At 48.9% G+C, this 15,365-nt stretch overlaps 1 protein-coding gene across 9 annotated transcripts in view; it reads left to right on the forward strand.

Moving 5' to 3' along the window:
• Positions 1-15,365, forward strand: part of LOC106580347 (smoothelin) — a 98,702-nt gene that overhangs the window by 79,227 nt on the left and 4,110 nt on the right. For 4 of the 9 annotated variants that reach the window (XM_014161283.2, XM_045703142.1, XM_014161286.2 and 1 more), the window contains 9 exons: positions 9,791-9,970; positions 10,247-10,322; positions 10,678-10,710; positions 11,612-11,794; positions 11,935-11,997; positions 12,132-12,207; positions 12,364-12,519; positions 12,592-12,718; positions 12,974-13,125. In XM_014161283.2, the coding sequence (XP_014016758.2) occupies positions 9,791-9,970; positions 10,247-10,322; positions 10,678-10,710; positions 11,612-11,794; positions 11,935-11,997; positions 12,132-12,207; positions 12,364-12,519; positions 12,592-12,718; positions 12,974-13,125 (1,046 nt within the window). The other 5 variants (XR_006760894.1, XM_045703139.1, XM_045703141.1 and 2 more) reach the window with 5 other exon arrangements.

The following is a 15,365-nucleotide window of genomic DNA, read 5'->3' on the forward strand; positions in this document are numbered from 1 at the left end:
ATGCCTATAGCAGTTGTCAGTCATGGTTTACCACTTGCCTTGACGTTTCAATTGCAGCTTAATTTTATTGAATTGAACACCAACCCAAAGGCCCCTAAAAGCAAGTGCCTCAGATGCGGATAGAGAGATTTTATAAAAGTGTACACTCCCTTTCACTCAATCACCACAGAGCTTTTTGTAAGGAGGGGAGAGTAGGCACCTTGAGGACACAGACTCTCACCCTCGCTGAGAGGTCAGGGAGAGAGGCTCCCAAGGGTGCAGCAGTCTAAGGCACTGCATCTCAGTGCTAGAGGTGTCACTACAGACCCTGGTTCGATTCCAGGCTGTATCACAACCTGCCGTGATTGGGAGTCCCATAGGGTGTCGTCTGGGTTTGGCCGGGGTAGGCCGTCATTGTAAATAAGAATTTGTTCTTAACTGACTTGCCTGGTTAAATAAAAAAATAAACGAGGGGTCACATCTGTCCTTGTATGATGAGAGTAAGGGAGAGGGAGGGATGTGCACTGGGCACTCTTCATTCTCTTTCTGTCTCATCCCTCCTGAGATTCATCTCTAGCCACTCAACTAGACAAGGACACAGAATCTTCATCTTTTCTCATACCGTAAAAAAATCCTGAGCCCCTCTACCATCGACCAGGGTTCAGGCACTGGGATTGGTGGAGAGTCATCAGGTTCGTTGATGATTGGTGCTGATGTCTCCAGTCAGATGTGTTAGGGTTAGTTGAGGTGGTGAGCAGAGGGAAGAGACCACCCAGACCCTGCAGTGCCCTGACCTCTCAGTGAGGGTGAGACTGTGTCCTCAGTCTGCCTACTTTCCCTTCCTTCCATGAAGGAAAAAGCTCTGTGGCGATTGAATGAAAGGCAGTGAATGGAGGGTAAGGGAGAAGTATAGTCAAGTTTACTCACTCATTAATCGTCCTGTATTCCACCCCCCATAAAGGGCGGGGCAGTAATCTGATTAGGGGATCAGGGCACTGACTGGTTGATCAAAGCCGTGCTGGGAAGACGCTGGCTGGGCTTGGGGGGGGGTTAAAGGTTTTGCACAGAGACTCTCCATCAGTTAGCCCTGTAGTCACACACATCCAGACAGATACAGACACAGAGTGGTGGCTCTTACACACAGACAGACTGAGCCAGTCGGACTGAGCCAGTCTGACCGAGGAAGAGGCAAGACGGCATACATTCATTCTGCAGAAGATGAGGTGTATACTTGACTGAGCTAAGCGTCATCAGGAATCAGGACAAGTAGGTAACTACGGTGGAGAGTGAATAGAGTTTAATATGTCTGTGATGTATTACGATTTCATTTAAACTTTTCCAAATATCAGTGGTGAGTTTTGGTGCCTCGTGATTGTCATGGATAGAACCACTGCATACCGGTACGTCACTTTTGATTGTTTCCAGGTATTAAAACCATGTACTGTGGTTTAGAATGTGTACTGCTGTAATCCACACTGTTTGTGAATAACATCACAAGGCCGATGTTCATTTTTGTGTAGACACACTGAGGACTCTTTTCTGTCAGCCCAAGTCACCAGCATGGTGTATCAGTTACCGTTACTTAAGCCCTAAATTGTTATTATGCTACTAATGAGATTGTAATACAGCGCTGTCAGGGGTCGGGGTTAAGCCTTTGAACTTGACACATGCAGCAAAGTGTAACATGTTGTACGTTCTGCTTGCATTGGCATGTTGCATAAGCATATTAGCGAACACTGGTACTGACTTTCGCATGAGGTTTCATGTCTTCCATGATTACTGTGAGGATGGGAGAGCCACCGGTGGGCCTCCACTCTTTCCCTGGGTTCTGAAAGTGAGCAGGGTCCCTGAGTTATCCTTACAGCCCTCTCGGAGCTGCCGTCAGGCTTATTCTGGTTATTAGGCAATCGTGGAAATTGCTCTGCTAATGCGATTGTGGGAGATGCTGGCAGTCGCTGTTTTCACTCTGGGTTAGCATCAAGCAGGGGAGAGTTGGGCTGCTGCACTGTAACTCTGCCCAGACCCAACCACCTGTCCACAGTCTCTCAGGTCCATGGAAGTTCAAGGGTGCGTTACAACAACGTTACCAGGACGATGGATTGGCTTCCAGTGCCACCATCAATAGGAATTGACAGTGATCCTCATTCACAGTCCTCTTTCCTCTATAGGATTGTAGGGTTGTCTGATGTATACACTCTGATGGAACAGTCCTATTATGGATGTCCTGCAATCAGAGATTTGTGATAAGAGGTTTGTTTTGGATTAGTTGGTCTTTATTGGTGTTTGGTAAATGAGGCTACAGACTATGTGATCTGTGTGGGTGGTCCTCTGCTCCTCTCTGGTGGTCTGTCTTCAAACCTTATTACCATTATCACCCCTATACACAACCAGTTACTTAATGACGGCTTACTTTAGGTCAGATAAGCTTTGAGACTGGGATAATGCAGATAGGGTAGCATTGAGTCTTACAATGGGCAGAATAATAAAATGCATCAACTCTGCAGAAAGCGAGCAAGAAGCATGTGAGGGAGAGGTAAATTAGTGATGGTAAGTAGAAGGACATTAAAAAGAGGACGCATTAAGAATAGAAATGGAGGGTAAGTAAGATCGACAGATGGGTAAGTAGGGGAGACGGTGAGAGAGAGGACAGAATATTGAAAGAGAAAGTACAGAAAGACGAAGGTGAAACTGAGGCTAAGTGAAAGTGAAAAAGAGGGAGTGTTGTAAAGAGTTGCTGGCACACACCCGCTCATCTCTGCCGCACACCCGCTCATCTCTGCCGCACACCCGCTCATCTCTGCCGCACACCCGCTCATCTCTGCCGCACACCCGCTCATCTCTGCCGCACACCCGCTCATCTCTGCCACCCACCCTCTCATCTCTGCCGCACACCCGCTCATCTCTGCCGCACACCCGCTCATCTCTGCCGCACACCCGCTCATCTCTGCCGCACACCCGCTCATCTCTGCCGCACACCCGCTCATCTCTGCCGCACACCCGCTCATCTCTGCCGCACACCCGCTCATCTCTGCCGCACACCCGCTCATCTCTGCCGCACACCCGCTCATCTCTGCCGCACACCCGCTCATCTCTGCCGCACACCCGCTCATCTCTGCCGCACACCCGCTCATCTCTGCCGCACACCCGCTCATCTCTGCCGCACACCCGCTCATCTCTGCCACCCACCCTCTCATCTCTGCCACCCACACGTCCAGGCTGTCTGCTGCCCCCGTGCCCTCTGTTATAAATAATGCCATCTCTGTGGCGATGACAGACAGGCAGTAAGTAGCTTTCCCGCGAGCATGGAGATCACAGCAGAGCCTTGAGTCACACTGGCAACCCTGTACTGGGTTATTTGGCCACGGTCCCACAGTGAATGATTAACTGTCAGTCCTGTCCCCTCAGTCAAATAGCCCACTAATCTCCCTATTGGCAGCACAGCCTGAACATACTCTCTGAAGATAGGTTACCCCCAACCAGCACACATGTGCCTCGTTGTATGAACGTTGTAGAGGAAAGGAGAAGGGGGGGGGGGATCCTGATCTGTGGAGCCATGGAAGTCAGAAGCAGTGTGTTACTGTTTTATCCCTGGACTTTTATGGCCATGTGATTTAAAGCTGTGCTCTAAGAGCATTTATCCCTTTCTGCTGTTCTTCCCCCAGAGGGGGGCCAGGGTGAAGTCCCAGCCAACCTTGATTGGTGCGTTCTGGATAAAGCTGCTGACTTTTAGACACTCGTAAATAACTGCAGCGGGGTCAAAACGGCCAAAGACATTTTCTCGTCTCTGAGACACACGGAATTAATGTCCATCTGATTCACACAGGCGTGCCTTGGGGCATAAATACAGACACTTGCAATATTAAACATATACAGAACATCCATATAGAGAGAGAGAGAGAGAGAGAGAGAACATCCACACATGAACATTGACACACAACACAAGCTCGCTCTGTCTCCGACTCTTTCTCGCTCTCCCTCTCCAACACACATGCTCGAATATGCGCAAACAAAAGTTTTTTATTTTTTACAAGCATGCACACATACACAAACCTTGTCACAGTGTTCAGATGCCACTCTGTGTGTGTGCCAGACTAGGGTGATGTCCCTGACAGAGACTGACCCACAGTTTCTCTGGCCGGCTCCCTGTTTCTGGAGGCTGCTCCACTCTCCTTTAAATCCCAGGAAAACAACACTCTCCAGGGTCATACAGTGAATAAACCACCATGTCAAATGAATAAAACTGTTTTATTTTTTTATGATTGAGTTACGATTCCTTGTTTTCAGTGAACAGAGTTTAATTGAGTAGCTATTTGAATTATATCTCATTCAGTTGTAGCTATATTACTTAGTCAAGCACCATTTAGGCGTGTGTACCAGGGTAAAGAACAGCTTTTCATGCAGAGGGCATAGTTGTGTTGCGCTAACATTGTTCACCTGATATACTGTAGTTTGAGCTATTAAAATGATTTGATTCATGCACACCTAAAGTACTGTAATATTCTGGAATTGGTATAAGCATTCGATACACGTACACAAACAAACACATACTGGACTCACACGTTCTCATGAAGACACAGACTATTCAGCTCTCTCAAAGCATTCAACTTGACAGACAAAGCACTTGAAGCATGCACAAGTAACAGCAGCTGGTCCGATCACTGTGATATTCCATCAGCAAGTTCCAAAGCAAGCACACTGCAGAAAGCAGCTGGCCTTTTGCAAGAGCCTTCCGTACAGTCACGGTCAGCCAGAACCAGATTCAGGTTTTTTATAGCCCAACGCATTCACCACCCTCGGTCTCTCTCTCATGGCTCTGTGTGCTTCTTTGGTTCTACTTACCCTTGGTGGCCTGTCCTATGACCTGACCCATGCAGCTCAACTCACTCATGGTGTCAAGCCTGAGAGGCTAGCTGAGCCCTCCTAGTCGGCCATGCCCAGAGCCCCATCCAAAGCCCCAGTCGCCTGCCAATCAAGGTGTAAAGGACAAAGGCTCTAAATAAAAGTTGAGGGCCGGAGGGAGGGAGCGTTTCTGAATTGGTGCCACCAGTATTCCTCCTCTGGCCCCCACTAGTCCCACAGGCCCTGACTGGCTCAGTGGAATAAAAGATGGGGCCAGTGAATAATAGATGCGTCTATGGCACCTGAGGGGGAAAAAAGGGGGTAGGGGCCTCTGCTGCCTTAGAAACTGTATTCCGTGCATGCTCATTGGCTGTCTGGGACCAGGTCCCTGAAGAGTGGAGATTGGTGGGGGGGTATAAAGAAAGAGAGTTGTTTTGGAGGGTTTTTATAAACAGGCTGACTGAGAGAAAGCCTACTGTCCTCTTCTCCCAGGGGATACATACTCAACACCCAGCACCCGATTTAGAGCCCGATTCCAGTACTTGGTTCCTAGCGCTGAGTTGACAGCGAAGGTTTTGCATCTCATTGTAACAGTATCAGACCTTCAGTGTGACTGGTGATATTGAGAGCATTTACCCACCATGCTTGGTGTGAACGTAGACTTTCTGTCGGCCTCAGAGGCTCTCTGGTGGGCAGCCCAGACAGCCTATGTGCGCAGTCTGGTCTGGAGGAGGTGATCGGGGACCTGCTCGCCCAAGAGCAGGCTGAGGAGGAGGAGGGTGAGGGGGGCGGTTGTGGGATAGCTACAGGAGGCTGCGGAACGCGTGGCTCCTCTTTCCACAGCTCTGGCAGCTCTGCAGGAGGAGAACCTGAGGCTGCGTATCCAGCAGGAGAGGCTGGCCCGCCAGGTGGAAGCTCTGTGTCAGGCCATGGGGCTGCCTGAACCCCCAACTTACACAGCCTTTGTCGCAGAGCCCACACCGAATGACCTCCAACTTCCACCCAGCACACCCCTCATCCCTAAAACACCTGATGGGCTAGACTGGGAACCTGAGGCTGTCCCTGTCCCCCACCTTTGCCACACGTCGCTCTTCCTCCACCTCCTCTCTGATAGGACTAGGAGGCATCTCACGCAGCAACAGCATGGTACGCCTCTCTTTCTCTGGCTGTATGGACCCCCTCCTGCCATCATATTTATCGGCATAATTTCCAGCCTTTTACTCTTTACTGACATTCTCTTCCCTCTTTGATGCCTAGGTTTTTTCCTCTGATCTGAAGTCTTGAATGGCGCATTTTTCCCATGTCTTACTGGTACTAATGAACATCTGATCAGTCTAGGTTCGTTTATGGTTTTATTGGCTGTACTAGTGCTCCGCTTGACAGCTTCAGTCTGCAGATTTGAGCACATTGTAACCAGCCATCAACACTGACGTCTCAGTGTTGGATATCATGGGGGTATCATTGTGTGGAGGTGTATTTACCTGTAACTAACCAGCTTTATCTGCATGCTTTTCTGTCATCCCTGCTTCTTTCCTCCTGTCTTTTCCCACCATCCATCATGAGGACAATTCCAACAGGTTATTTTATTATCCCACATCATCTACAATGCATGACCTTTTCTCTCACTCTTTCGTGCCAGCTCCTCTCTCGTTGTCTCAGTGTGACACCTGCGTTTGTCACTGATGTGCTTCTATCCCATTGGGTGGATGACGGGGTTTGTGAAGGTGCCCTGGCAGAACCTGGCAGAGTATTTGTTTGTGCATGTGTTCCTGTTTGTGTCTGTGTACTGTCAGGGGAAATGTGTCAGGGGACACACTTCCTGTGCTGGGAGGAAGTATCCTGTTTGCTGTCATTTAATCTTCTGAGTAACAGCCTGGTCATGATGATAGCCTCTGGTCTACTGCCGAAACACCGGCCTCCCTAAATAGAACTGTTTGGCCATCGGGATCATCGTTATGTTTGAAGGAAAAAGGGGTAGGCGTGCAAGCCGAAGAACATCATCCCAACCGTGAAGCGTAGGAGTGGCAGCATCGTGTTGTGGGGGTGCTTTGCTTCAGGAGGGACTGGTGCACTTCACAAAATAGATTGCATCATGAGGAAGGAAAATTATGTGGATATATTGAAGCAACATCTCAAGACATCAGTCAGGAAGTTGAAGCTTGGTCGCAAATGGGTTTTCCAAGTGGACAATGACCCCAAGCATACTTCCAAAGTTGTGGCAAAATGGCTTAAGGACAACAAAGTCAAGGTATTGGAGTGGCCATCACAAAGCCCTGACCTCTATCCCATAAAAGATTTTTGGCCAGAACTGAAAAAGCATGTGCGAGCAAGGAGGCCTACAAACCTGACTCAGTTACACCAGCTCTGTCAGGAGGAATGGGCCAAAATTCACCCAACTTATTGTGGGAAGCTTGTGTGGAAGGCTAACTGAAATGTTTGACCCAAGTTAAACAATTTAAAGGCAATGCTACCAAATACTAATTGAGTGTATGTAAACTTCTGACCCACTGGGAATGCGATGAAAGAAATAAAAGCTGAAATAAATCCTTCTCTCTACTATTATTCTGACATTTCACATTCTTAAAATAAAGTGGTGATCCTAACTGACCTAAAACAGGGAATTTTTACTAGGATTAAATGTCAGGAATTGGGAAAAACTGAGTTTAAATGTATTCGGCTAAGGTGTATGTTATCTTCTGACTTCAACTGTACCCTATAATGGTATTAAACACAGCTAACACTGATAGGCTCTGAAACCTGCCGACCTCTCTGCTGTTTTGGTCACGAGTGACAGTGTTGTGTGTGTTGAGGACATTTTAAGGGATATTGAAGGGTATTTATTTGGTATTACCTCTAGTTATTCAGCTGGACCGGGTTCTTAGGCCCAGTAATGCTGCCGGTCCTGTCCATCTGCCTCTCCAGGCCCAAGGAAGCTGTTCTCTTTGAGTTCAGCCATGTCACAGATAGATGAGTTGGGTGCATTGAGGCGGACCTAACCCGACCCCTACTCTTCACAACGAGGTACATAAGCTAGTTCTGTAGGTCTATACAGACACTCTCAATGGCATAATGTTAGACACACCAGACACCCTTAGCATATGTCCACTCTCACGCTCATTACAGAAAACTGGATACCCATCTTTTTCCCCAGCGTTTAATTATTCATCATATATGCAGTTCTGTTTCCCCAGTGCTTACATAACCTAGTCCTATGGGTCTACAGACACTTTTACACACTGGCATAGTGTTAGGCACACCAGCCACTCTGAACATGAGGTCCATTCTCATGTTGGGAGACCTAGAGAGAAAAATAAAATATTTCTCCCTAGGTCACTATAACTGTCACCCTAATCACCAATGAATTCTATAACCATTTAAAGTGAATCTGTCCTCTCCCTCACCCTTAACCCCACCATGGCCACACTCTCTTCCAGTGAGGCCTTGTTTGTTTGGCAGGGCCATGTCCAATAACATTCCACTGCGGTCAAGTGGCTCTCACTAGGACCTGTCCCATGGGTCAGACCCCTAATTCTCAGTCCAGACCTCCAGAACCAGAGGCCACCCTGGATCACACTGGGTGGGCACCCTCTCCTTGGCTAGTCTCTCTGAGAAGAGTGAGGGGGTGGAGGGTGTGAGCTAATGGGGACCGTGCCAGCAGTCTGGGGCTAAATCTGGACCTGGACTCTGTTACTACAAAAGCAGCAGTCTAGAGGCAGACCAGCCCAGCCTCTGTAGTCTGCAGAAGGCATGTGGCACCATATGGAAATCTATTCAAGATGTCTATAGGCTTTATGGCCATTTAAAACACACTGTTAAAAAGCCAGACAGTGGTATCTTAATGGAAGTCTATGCTGTGTTTATGTCCATGACTCATCTCCTTTCTTCGCCTGTCAGCAGTGGAGGCACACAGAAACCCTACATCTTTCTCCTGTCTGTTACAGCACTGACTGGGTGCGCTATCTGCTTCTGGACAATGTGATTGTGCTTTTACAGTGCTGTAGTGTGTATAGTCCTGTATTATGTGGGAGAATGGAGCTGGCGTCTACCCTACACAATTTACATTAATGCAGCTCTCTGGGCCCATAGCCAAAGTAGTGCTTTACCCCTGTGACATGACATGAGCCCTCTGTTCATGGAAGTCTCGTACTGTTTAGACCGACTGAGAGGGTGTCAGTCAGAAGGGGTCAGTGATGGGTGAGCTAACTGTTTGGCAGAATATCGTGCCCCTGCTGTATACTAATCTTCACTCTCTGTGACAAAGACTGAAGACCTGGAGGGCCTGGGAAGGCCTGGGGAGGAGCTGGACGGCCTGGGGAGGAGCTGGACGGCCTGGGGAGGAGCTGGACGGCCTAGCGAGGAGCTGGAGGGCCTGGGGGGGAGGAGCTGGAGGGCCTGGGGGGAGGAGCTGGAGGGCCTGGGGGGGAGCTGGAGGGCCTGGGGGGGAGCTGAGCGGCCTGGGGAGGAGCTGGAGGGTCTGGGGAGGAGCTGGAGGGCCTGGGGAGGAGCTGGAGGGACTGGCGAGGCCTGGGGGGGGGGAGCTGGAGGGCCTGGGGGGCAGCTGGGGGGCCTGGGGGGAGCTGGAGGGCCTGGGGAGGCATGAGGGTGTGAAAGTGTACATATACCCCCTCCCACTGCCGAAGATTCCAGGTGCTCATTCCGTCCTAAATGTCAGCAAGCCTCTGTGTCTTTTCTGTAAACACAGCTGTAGGGATTGCTGGATTGGAAGCCTCCCTTTTTTGTCTCTCCCCTGGCTTGGTGTGTCCTGATCCTATGGTTTCTCATCAGCTGGGGAATTGTTTGAGTATGATCGACCTCCAACGCTAATGGGCTTTTGTATGTGTTTATCTGTGCTGCCACTGACATTGACCCTTAGCTGAGGATAAAAAGATGACCATGGTTTTCAGTCTAAAATGGATGACAATTCTGATTTAAAAGCTGTATAACCTGAAAATAATTCACAATTCCCTCATAGATGGCCTCTGAGCCAGTGTTGGCAGTGGAGCCCTCAGTGCAGGTGGCCTGCTGTCAGCCCTCGGCTGCTGTACCCAACGGCTCCTCTGCGCCACCTCGGGACAAATTCGAAGAGTGCTCCAGAAAACTGAATGCAGAACAGCTGGCCACCATCGACGATGAGGAGCTCCTGGATAAAATGGTACTTTCCCCTCCCCCATATCACACACGCACTTAGTCCTCAAATCCCCAGATTTGTTGGAATCTGGTGTTGTTTATGTGTATTAGTGAGAGGTTAAATCTGGTCTGCTGGGAAAATTTACATTTGGAATGGTCATACCCTTACATTTCTGTGTGTGTGTGCGTGCACTACACTGTGTATGAGTGTGCTGTATGTGTGTATTTGGAGCTATGTGACAGAGTTTGTCCGAAGACCGACCCCTCTCATTCCTTCCGTCTGTCCCGTTGTTTCCCACAGCTGGATGAGTCCAAGGACTTTGAGGAGAGGAAGATGATCCGACAGGCCATGAGAGATCTGCGTAAGAGGAAGCAAGGTGAGAGAGACCACAGCCAGACTAACTAACCTCCTGTCCATTCCCCCTCTGCAACTTCTAGCACCTTGCCCTTTCTCAATCTCTCGCTCTCTACTTACTTGACCACTCTATACCTCAACCTCATTTCTTCATTCACTGCTTTTTTTCATTCTACGTTATCCATTTCTTTGTTCTTTCTTCATATTATTTGCCGTCATGTCTTTTCTCCATCATTGTCTTCCTTTTATCATTATTTTAACTGCTGGGTCTCTCTGATGGTAGATGACCTTCATCAAGTCTAGTCTGCATTATGTACCTGCCTCATCTCTCGCTATTTCCATCCTCTTATTTTCACATTCTCGCATCCTGCTCTCAGAGGCCGAACTGGGATGTACTCAAGAGGAAATAGGTAGGAACGTCCTGTGTGTTTGTGTGGATTATATTAATACAGTATGCATCCGTTTTTGTAATTTGACAATGTCCCACTTGATTGTATCCCCTCATTGTCAACAATACTGTCCTACCAGTGCTGTTATTGTGCTTGAAGCTCATCATTGAGTTCTCTCAGTGATACACATTGATCATGAACTGACCAGCAGAAACCAAGGACATGAGGAGCCTGTATGGTGGACAATGAGGGATATGCTAATACATCTGTGAAAACGCATGAGTCATGATGTTTGTCATGGTGTCACTGCCACAGGGCAAACACACCTGATGCTGTTCCACATAATGGCTGGCTGGGTGCATAGTGCTGACTGTTCTTTGACACTCCAGAAAGGACTCAGAACTCTGTGTCAGAGAATGTTCCTTGGGCTCAGTAGCTAACCAGCCAGTTCATCCCTGTATTGCCCTTAACCCTAGCCAGTAAATGAGAGACCTGAGGAATATAGTTCAGTGATCATGAGAGTTATTCGGTGGGTCTGGTGTTTAGGAAGGTAAATGGACAGGTAAGACTGCTAGAACCCCCGAGGCATCGGGTCAGTACTGGTGTTATGGTATCAGTGTGTTGGATAGCGTTTAGTAGCCTTTCTATGCCAGTGTCTCAGCGGTCTGACGTGACATTCCGAGTCTTTGTTTGCACTTTGATATGTTTGTCCAGCACGTGCTCCACCACAGCACAGCCTGGGGTTGGTTGTGTTTGGCTTTCACCTGTGGGTGGCTGTCTGTGTTCATAGGCTTTTGATGGTACTTTGGAAAGAATGTTGAAATGTACCTCTAGCTTTGTAGCAGAGAGAGGCTGTCAGCTTGAGTGCCTTCCTCTTTTTCCACTGACCTCCTCCCTCCCTCCCTCCCATCCTCTATCTCAGACCAGAGAGAAAAGGAGCGGGAGATTCGTCTTGCGGATCTTCGGCAGCAGAGACAGGAGCATAGTCAGAAGGGTCGTACGGGAGGAGGAGGAGCTGGAGAGGTGGTGATGAGGAAGGTGGAGATGTCAGCTGATGGCTCCACCCTCAGCCAAGTCACCAAGACAGACCGCTTTGCCCAGTCTGGTAAGCCAATCATACACCATGTATTAGACTGACAACATGGCTGACATATTTGGGTAATACACTATCTCGTATTTAACCGTTCAGGATCTTCCCAAGTCAGATGAAATACTTCAAATGTATTTCCATGTTTGTGTGTCTAGGTGATGGCAGCAGGACAGCTCACAGCACCATCATGGAGGCCAGTTATGTGAAGAAAACAGACGGTGAGTCAGCACATCTGCCTCCTACTAATTTAAATCAGCATTTTCATCATCGTCATAATTTGATTACTATCACTCTTTTTATCCATATATGGTGTTGTGTGGTCTCACCACCACCACCTCCCTGTGTTTTCTAGTGGGGACAGTTCAGTCCAAGTCCTACAGCTGCTCCTCCTCTACCTCCAGCAGCAGCTCCACCAGGAAAGTGGGCAGGTGAAAACTGAACCCATAGCGATGCAATATAATACTGCGTTCTATTGAATTCTGTGTCTTAACCCTCCTCCTCAGCAACCCCTATAGGATTAACTGACATTGTGTTGAACGGTAATTTACACCTTCTCTCTCTTCCTCCCTTCTTCCATCCATCAGTGTGTTTGACCGCGAGGACGACTCGGCGTCCCGTGCTGCGGAGCGCCGACAGGCAGAGAAGCGCAAGGAGCTGATGAGAGCCCAGACTCTGCCCAAGATGTCCGCCGCACAGTCCCGCAAAGCCATGATCGAGAAACTGGACAAGGAGAGCGGAGGGTAAGGATAGAAATAACTAAGAATAGAAGGAGAAAACGTCAATACTAGCATAAACCAATCCCCCTTCTTCAGGCCAGGAAATAAAGCAGTTGCCAAGGTGAACACAGTCCAGCGCTCGGCTAGCTGCGTGGTGCCCAATGCCAACTCCATCAAACAGATGCTCCTGGACTGGTGCCGCGCCAAGACCCGCTCATACCAGGTGAGCCAACCCGCAATGGCACCATCCTGAGTGTCCAGTCTACTTAAAGATCTGTGGCATTCACTTTAGTTCATCCTGGTGTGAGGGTTAGGTCTTTTATATAACCCCTCTACTGCATGCAAAACAATCCGCCATGTATTCTCTGACAGCAATGCTGTGTTCTATCACATACTCTGAAGTCTGTTGGGTGACCAATGGCATTGGCTCATGCTTTGTGATTGAATCATTTCTCGCCTCCTCTCTTTTCCCCTGCAGAATGTGGACATCCAGAACTTCTCGTCCAGTTGGAGTGATGGCATGGCGTTCTGTGCCCTCGTGCATAACTTCTTCCCAGAGGCCTTTGACTACTCCTCTCTCACGCCTGCCAACCGCAGACACAACTTTGAGGTGGCCTTCAGCACTGCAGAGTGAGTACACACATACACAAATACTTACACTTGTAAACTGTACGTCATGCATACGCTCATAGATGTACTGAATGTCATGTCTTGGAGTATAACGTTTAATCAGAACTTCAGACTTGGGGTAAATGGAAGCTTCACTCTTGGAGTTGCCCCGTGGCCATTTACAGCAGAATGGACCAGGATCTGAGTGCACCATCTTCTAAACTTCCTCCGTCCCCAACACCATCAATCGTCTGACCACCCCAAGGCTCTGTTTTTGGGGAAGTAGATCCACTGTAGCTGTCTAACCAACTCTTTGCCCACCCATTGAACTCAAAATCAGTCAAACATCTGGAGAACCCAAAGACAAACTACTTCCCTCGCCTTTCTCTGCCCAAAACCAACACACTCCTCTCTCTCGGAATAGATTTGATCTCTATTGGATATGTTTGTTTGACCTCTGTAAGATCAACACTGAGCTGCCAATTTATGGACTCCTCAGGCTCAGCAGTACAGGACCTCTGGTTCTCACCACCCTCTCTTAGCCTTGCTACCACCTAACTACCCATCCACGTACAGTAGTAAGACTGTCTGTCTGAGGGAGGAAGAGAATGTGCATCCACAGAATTCAGCCTTTTGGATTCATCAGATTCACCTGTTTTACTCAACTCACTGTGCGTCAAGGGCCTACATTGAGAGGGTTATGATGGGCCTGGGCCCACTGCTCAGTTGTATCCTTCCTCTCTCTCTCTCTCAGGTCAATCAAGTCAGCTTCTGGATCTACTACTACTATGTCCTGTACCTCTAAACCTCCACTCTCCATCCACTCTCTCCTCTCAGAGATGCTCTCCTCAGTAACCGCTGTGTGACGTGACCCTCCATCCACCAACCCTGAACTAAACCAGGAAACTCCTGAGACTGACCCCTTCCCAACAACCACCAGGTTACTACAGTACAGGAAGAGCACTAGACTGACTGCCTCCCAGACCCCTCTCCTTCCCTCTCTCCTTTAATCTGTCCATCTCCTCCTCCTCTTCCTCACTCCATATCTGTCACCTCTTCTTTTGATGAGGTCATGTACTGTCAACCTGTGTCCTGTCACCCACCAGTGTCTGCTGAGTTCACCTATTACGACCATGATGACGTAACCACCAGATTGTCAAACACGTGTTCCTCATAGCTACCCCCACAACCCCCTCTTTGTCACTCTGCTGCACTGTCACTCCTTTCCCTGGGCACCAACCTAACCCCCTCCTCCCCCACAACCTGCCAGTGTGCCTCAACTGGACCCCTCTCACACACCCCTCCAACACACACTCACCACAGTGTGTTTCTCTTCTAGGTTCACCCTGTGGTCCATGTCTTTGTGATTGTAGCATTCTTGTTTTTTCCTTGTCTCTTGTTTTTGTACTGGACACAACAAAGCCAATGTTCTATGGTTATACCCCCATGTCCAAGTCTTTTGTCTCAGTGCACAGAACAAACAAACAAACAAAACGGCAAAATGGACGTCGCCTGACGCTTCATTTTCCATTTTGTGTCTGCGTGTGTGTGCGCGCCCATATGTGTCACGTTGTTCATGAAGCACGTCAAGTCATGGATATGTCTGTCAACACAGACAATGTAATGTTATGGTTTGTTTTTGTCTTTTCTCTCTCTCCCTCTCCACACCCTGGGTATTCCTCTTGTTTGGCTGCTCACTGCTTCTCTCGCTCTCTCTCAACCTCCTTCTTTCCTTCTGTCTGTTGACTTATATCTGTACCTTCTCGCTATATATTTTCGGCATTTTTTCTGTCTCTCGCTTCCTCCCTCTTCTTTCTCACCCCCTCTCTCCCCCTGCTCCCTCTCCGGGGTGCGGGTGCAGGAAGCTGGCTGACTGTCCCGAGCTGTTGGACGTGGAGGACATGGTGCGGATGCGTGAGCCAGATTGGAAGTGTGTGTACACGTACCTGCAGGAGTTCTACAGGGGCCTGGTGACCAAGGGCCTGGTTAAAATCAAAAACTCCTCCTAGAGTCACACCCCTAGGACCCCAAATGCACTCATGGTGAGAGAGGGAACAGGCCCACGGAGGAACCTCACGCTGGGGCTGGGGCGTTTATGGGGTGGGATTGGTGGGAGATTCTCAATTGGGGAAAAGTCCATCCTTTACTCGACTCCTCGGTCCTCCCCTCGGCCATGACCCGGAAACCGATAAGTAGTCGCCATATGTAGGAGAGTTTAAATTTGTTAATAGGTGAAGGGATTAGTTTAATCAGCTCCTAGA

Source organism: Salmo salar, chromosome ssa20 (assembly GCF_905237065.1).
Source record: "Salmo salar chromosome ssa20, Ssal_v3.1, whole genome shotgun sequence".
NCBI classification, from domain to species: domain Eukaryota; kingdom Metazoa; phylum Chordata; class Actinopteri; order Salmoniformes; family Salmonidae; genus Salmo; species Salmo salar.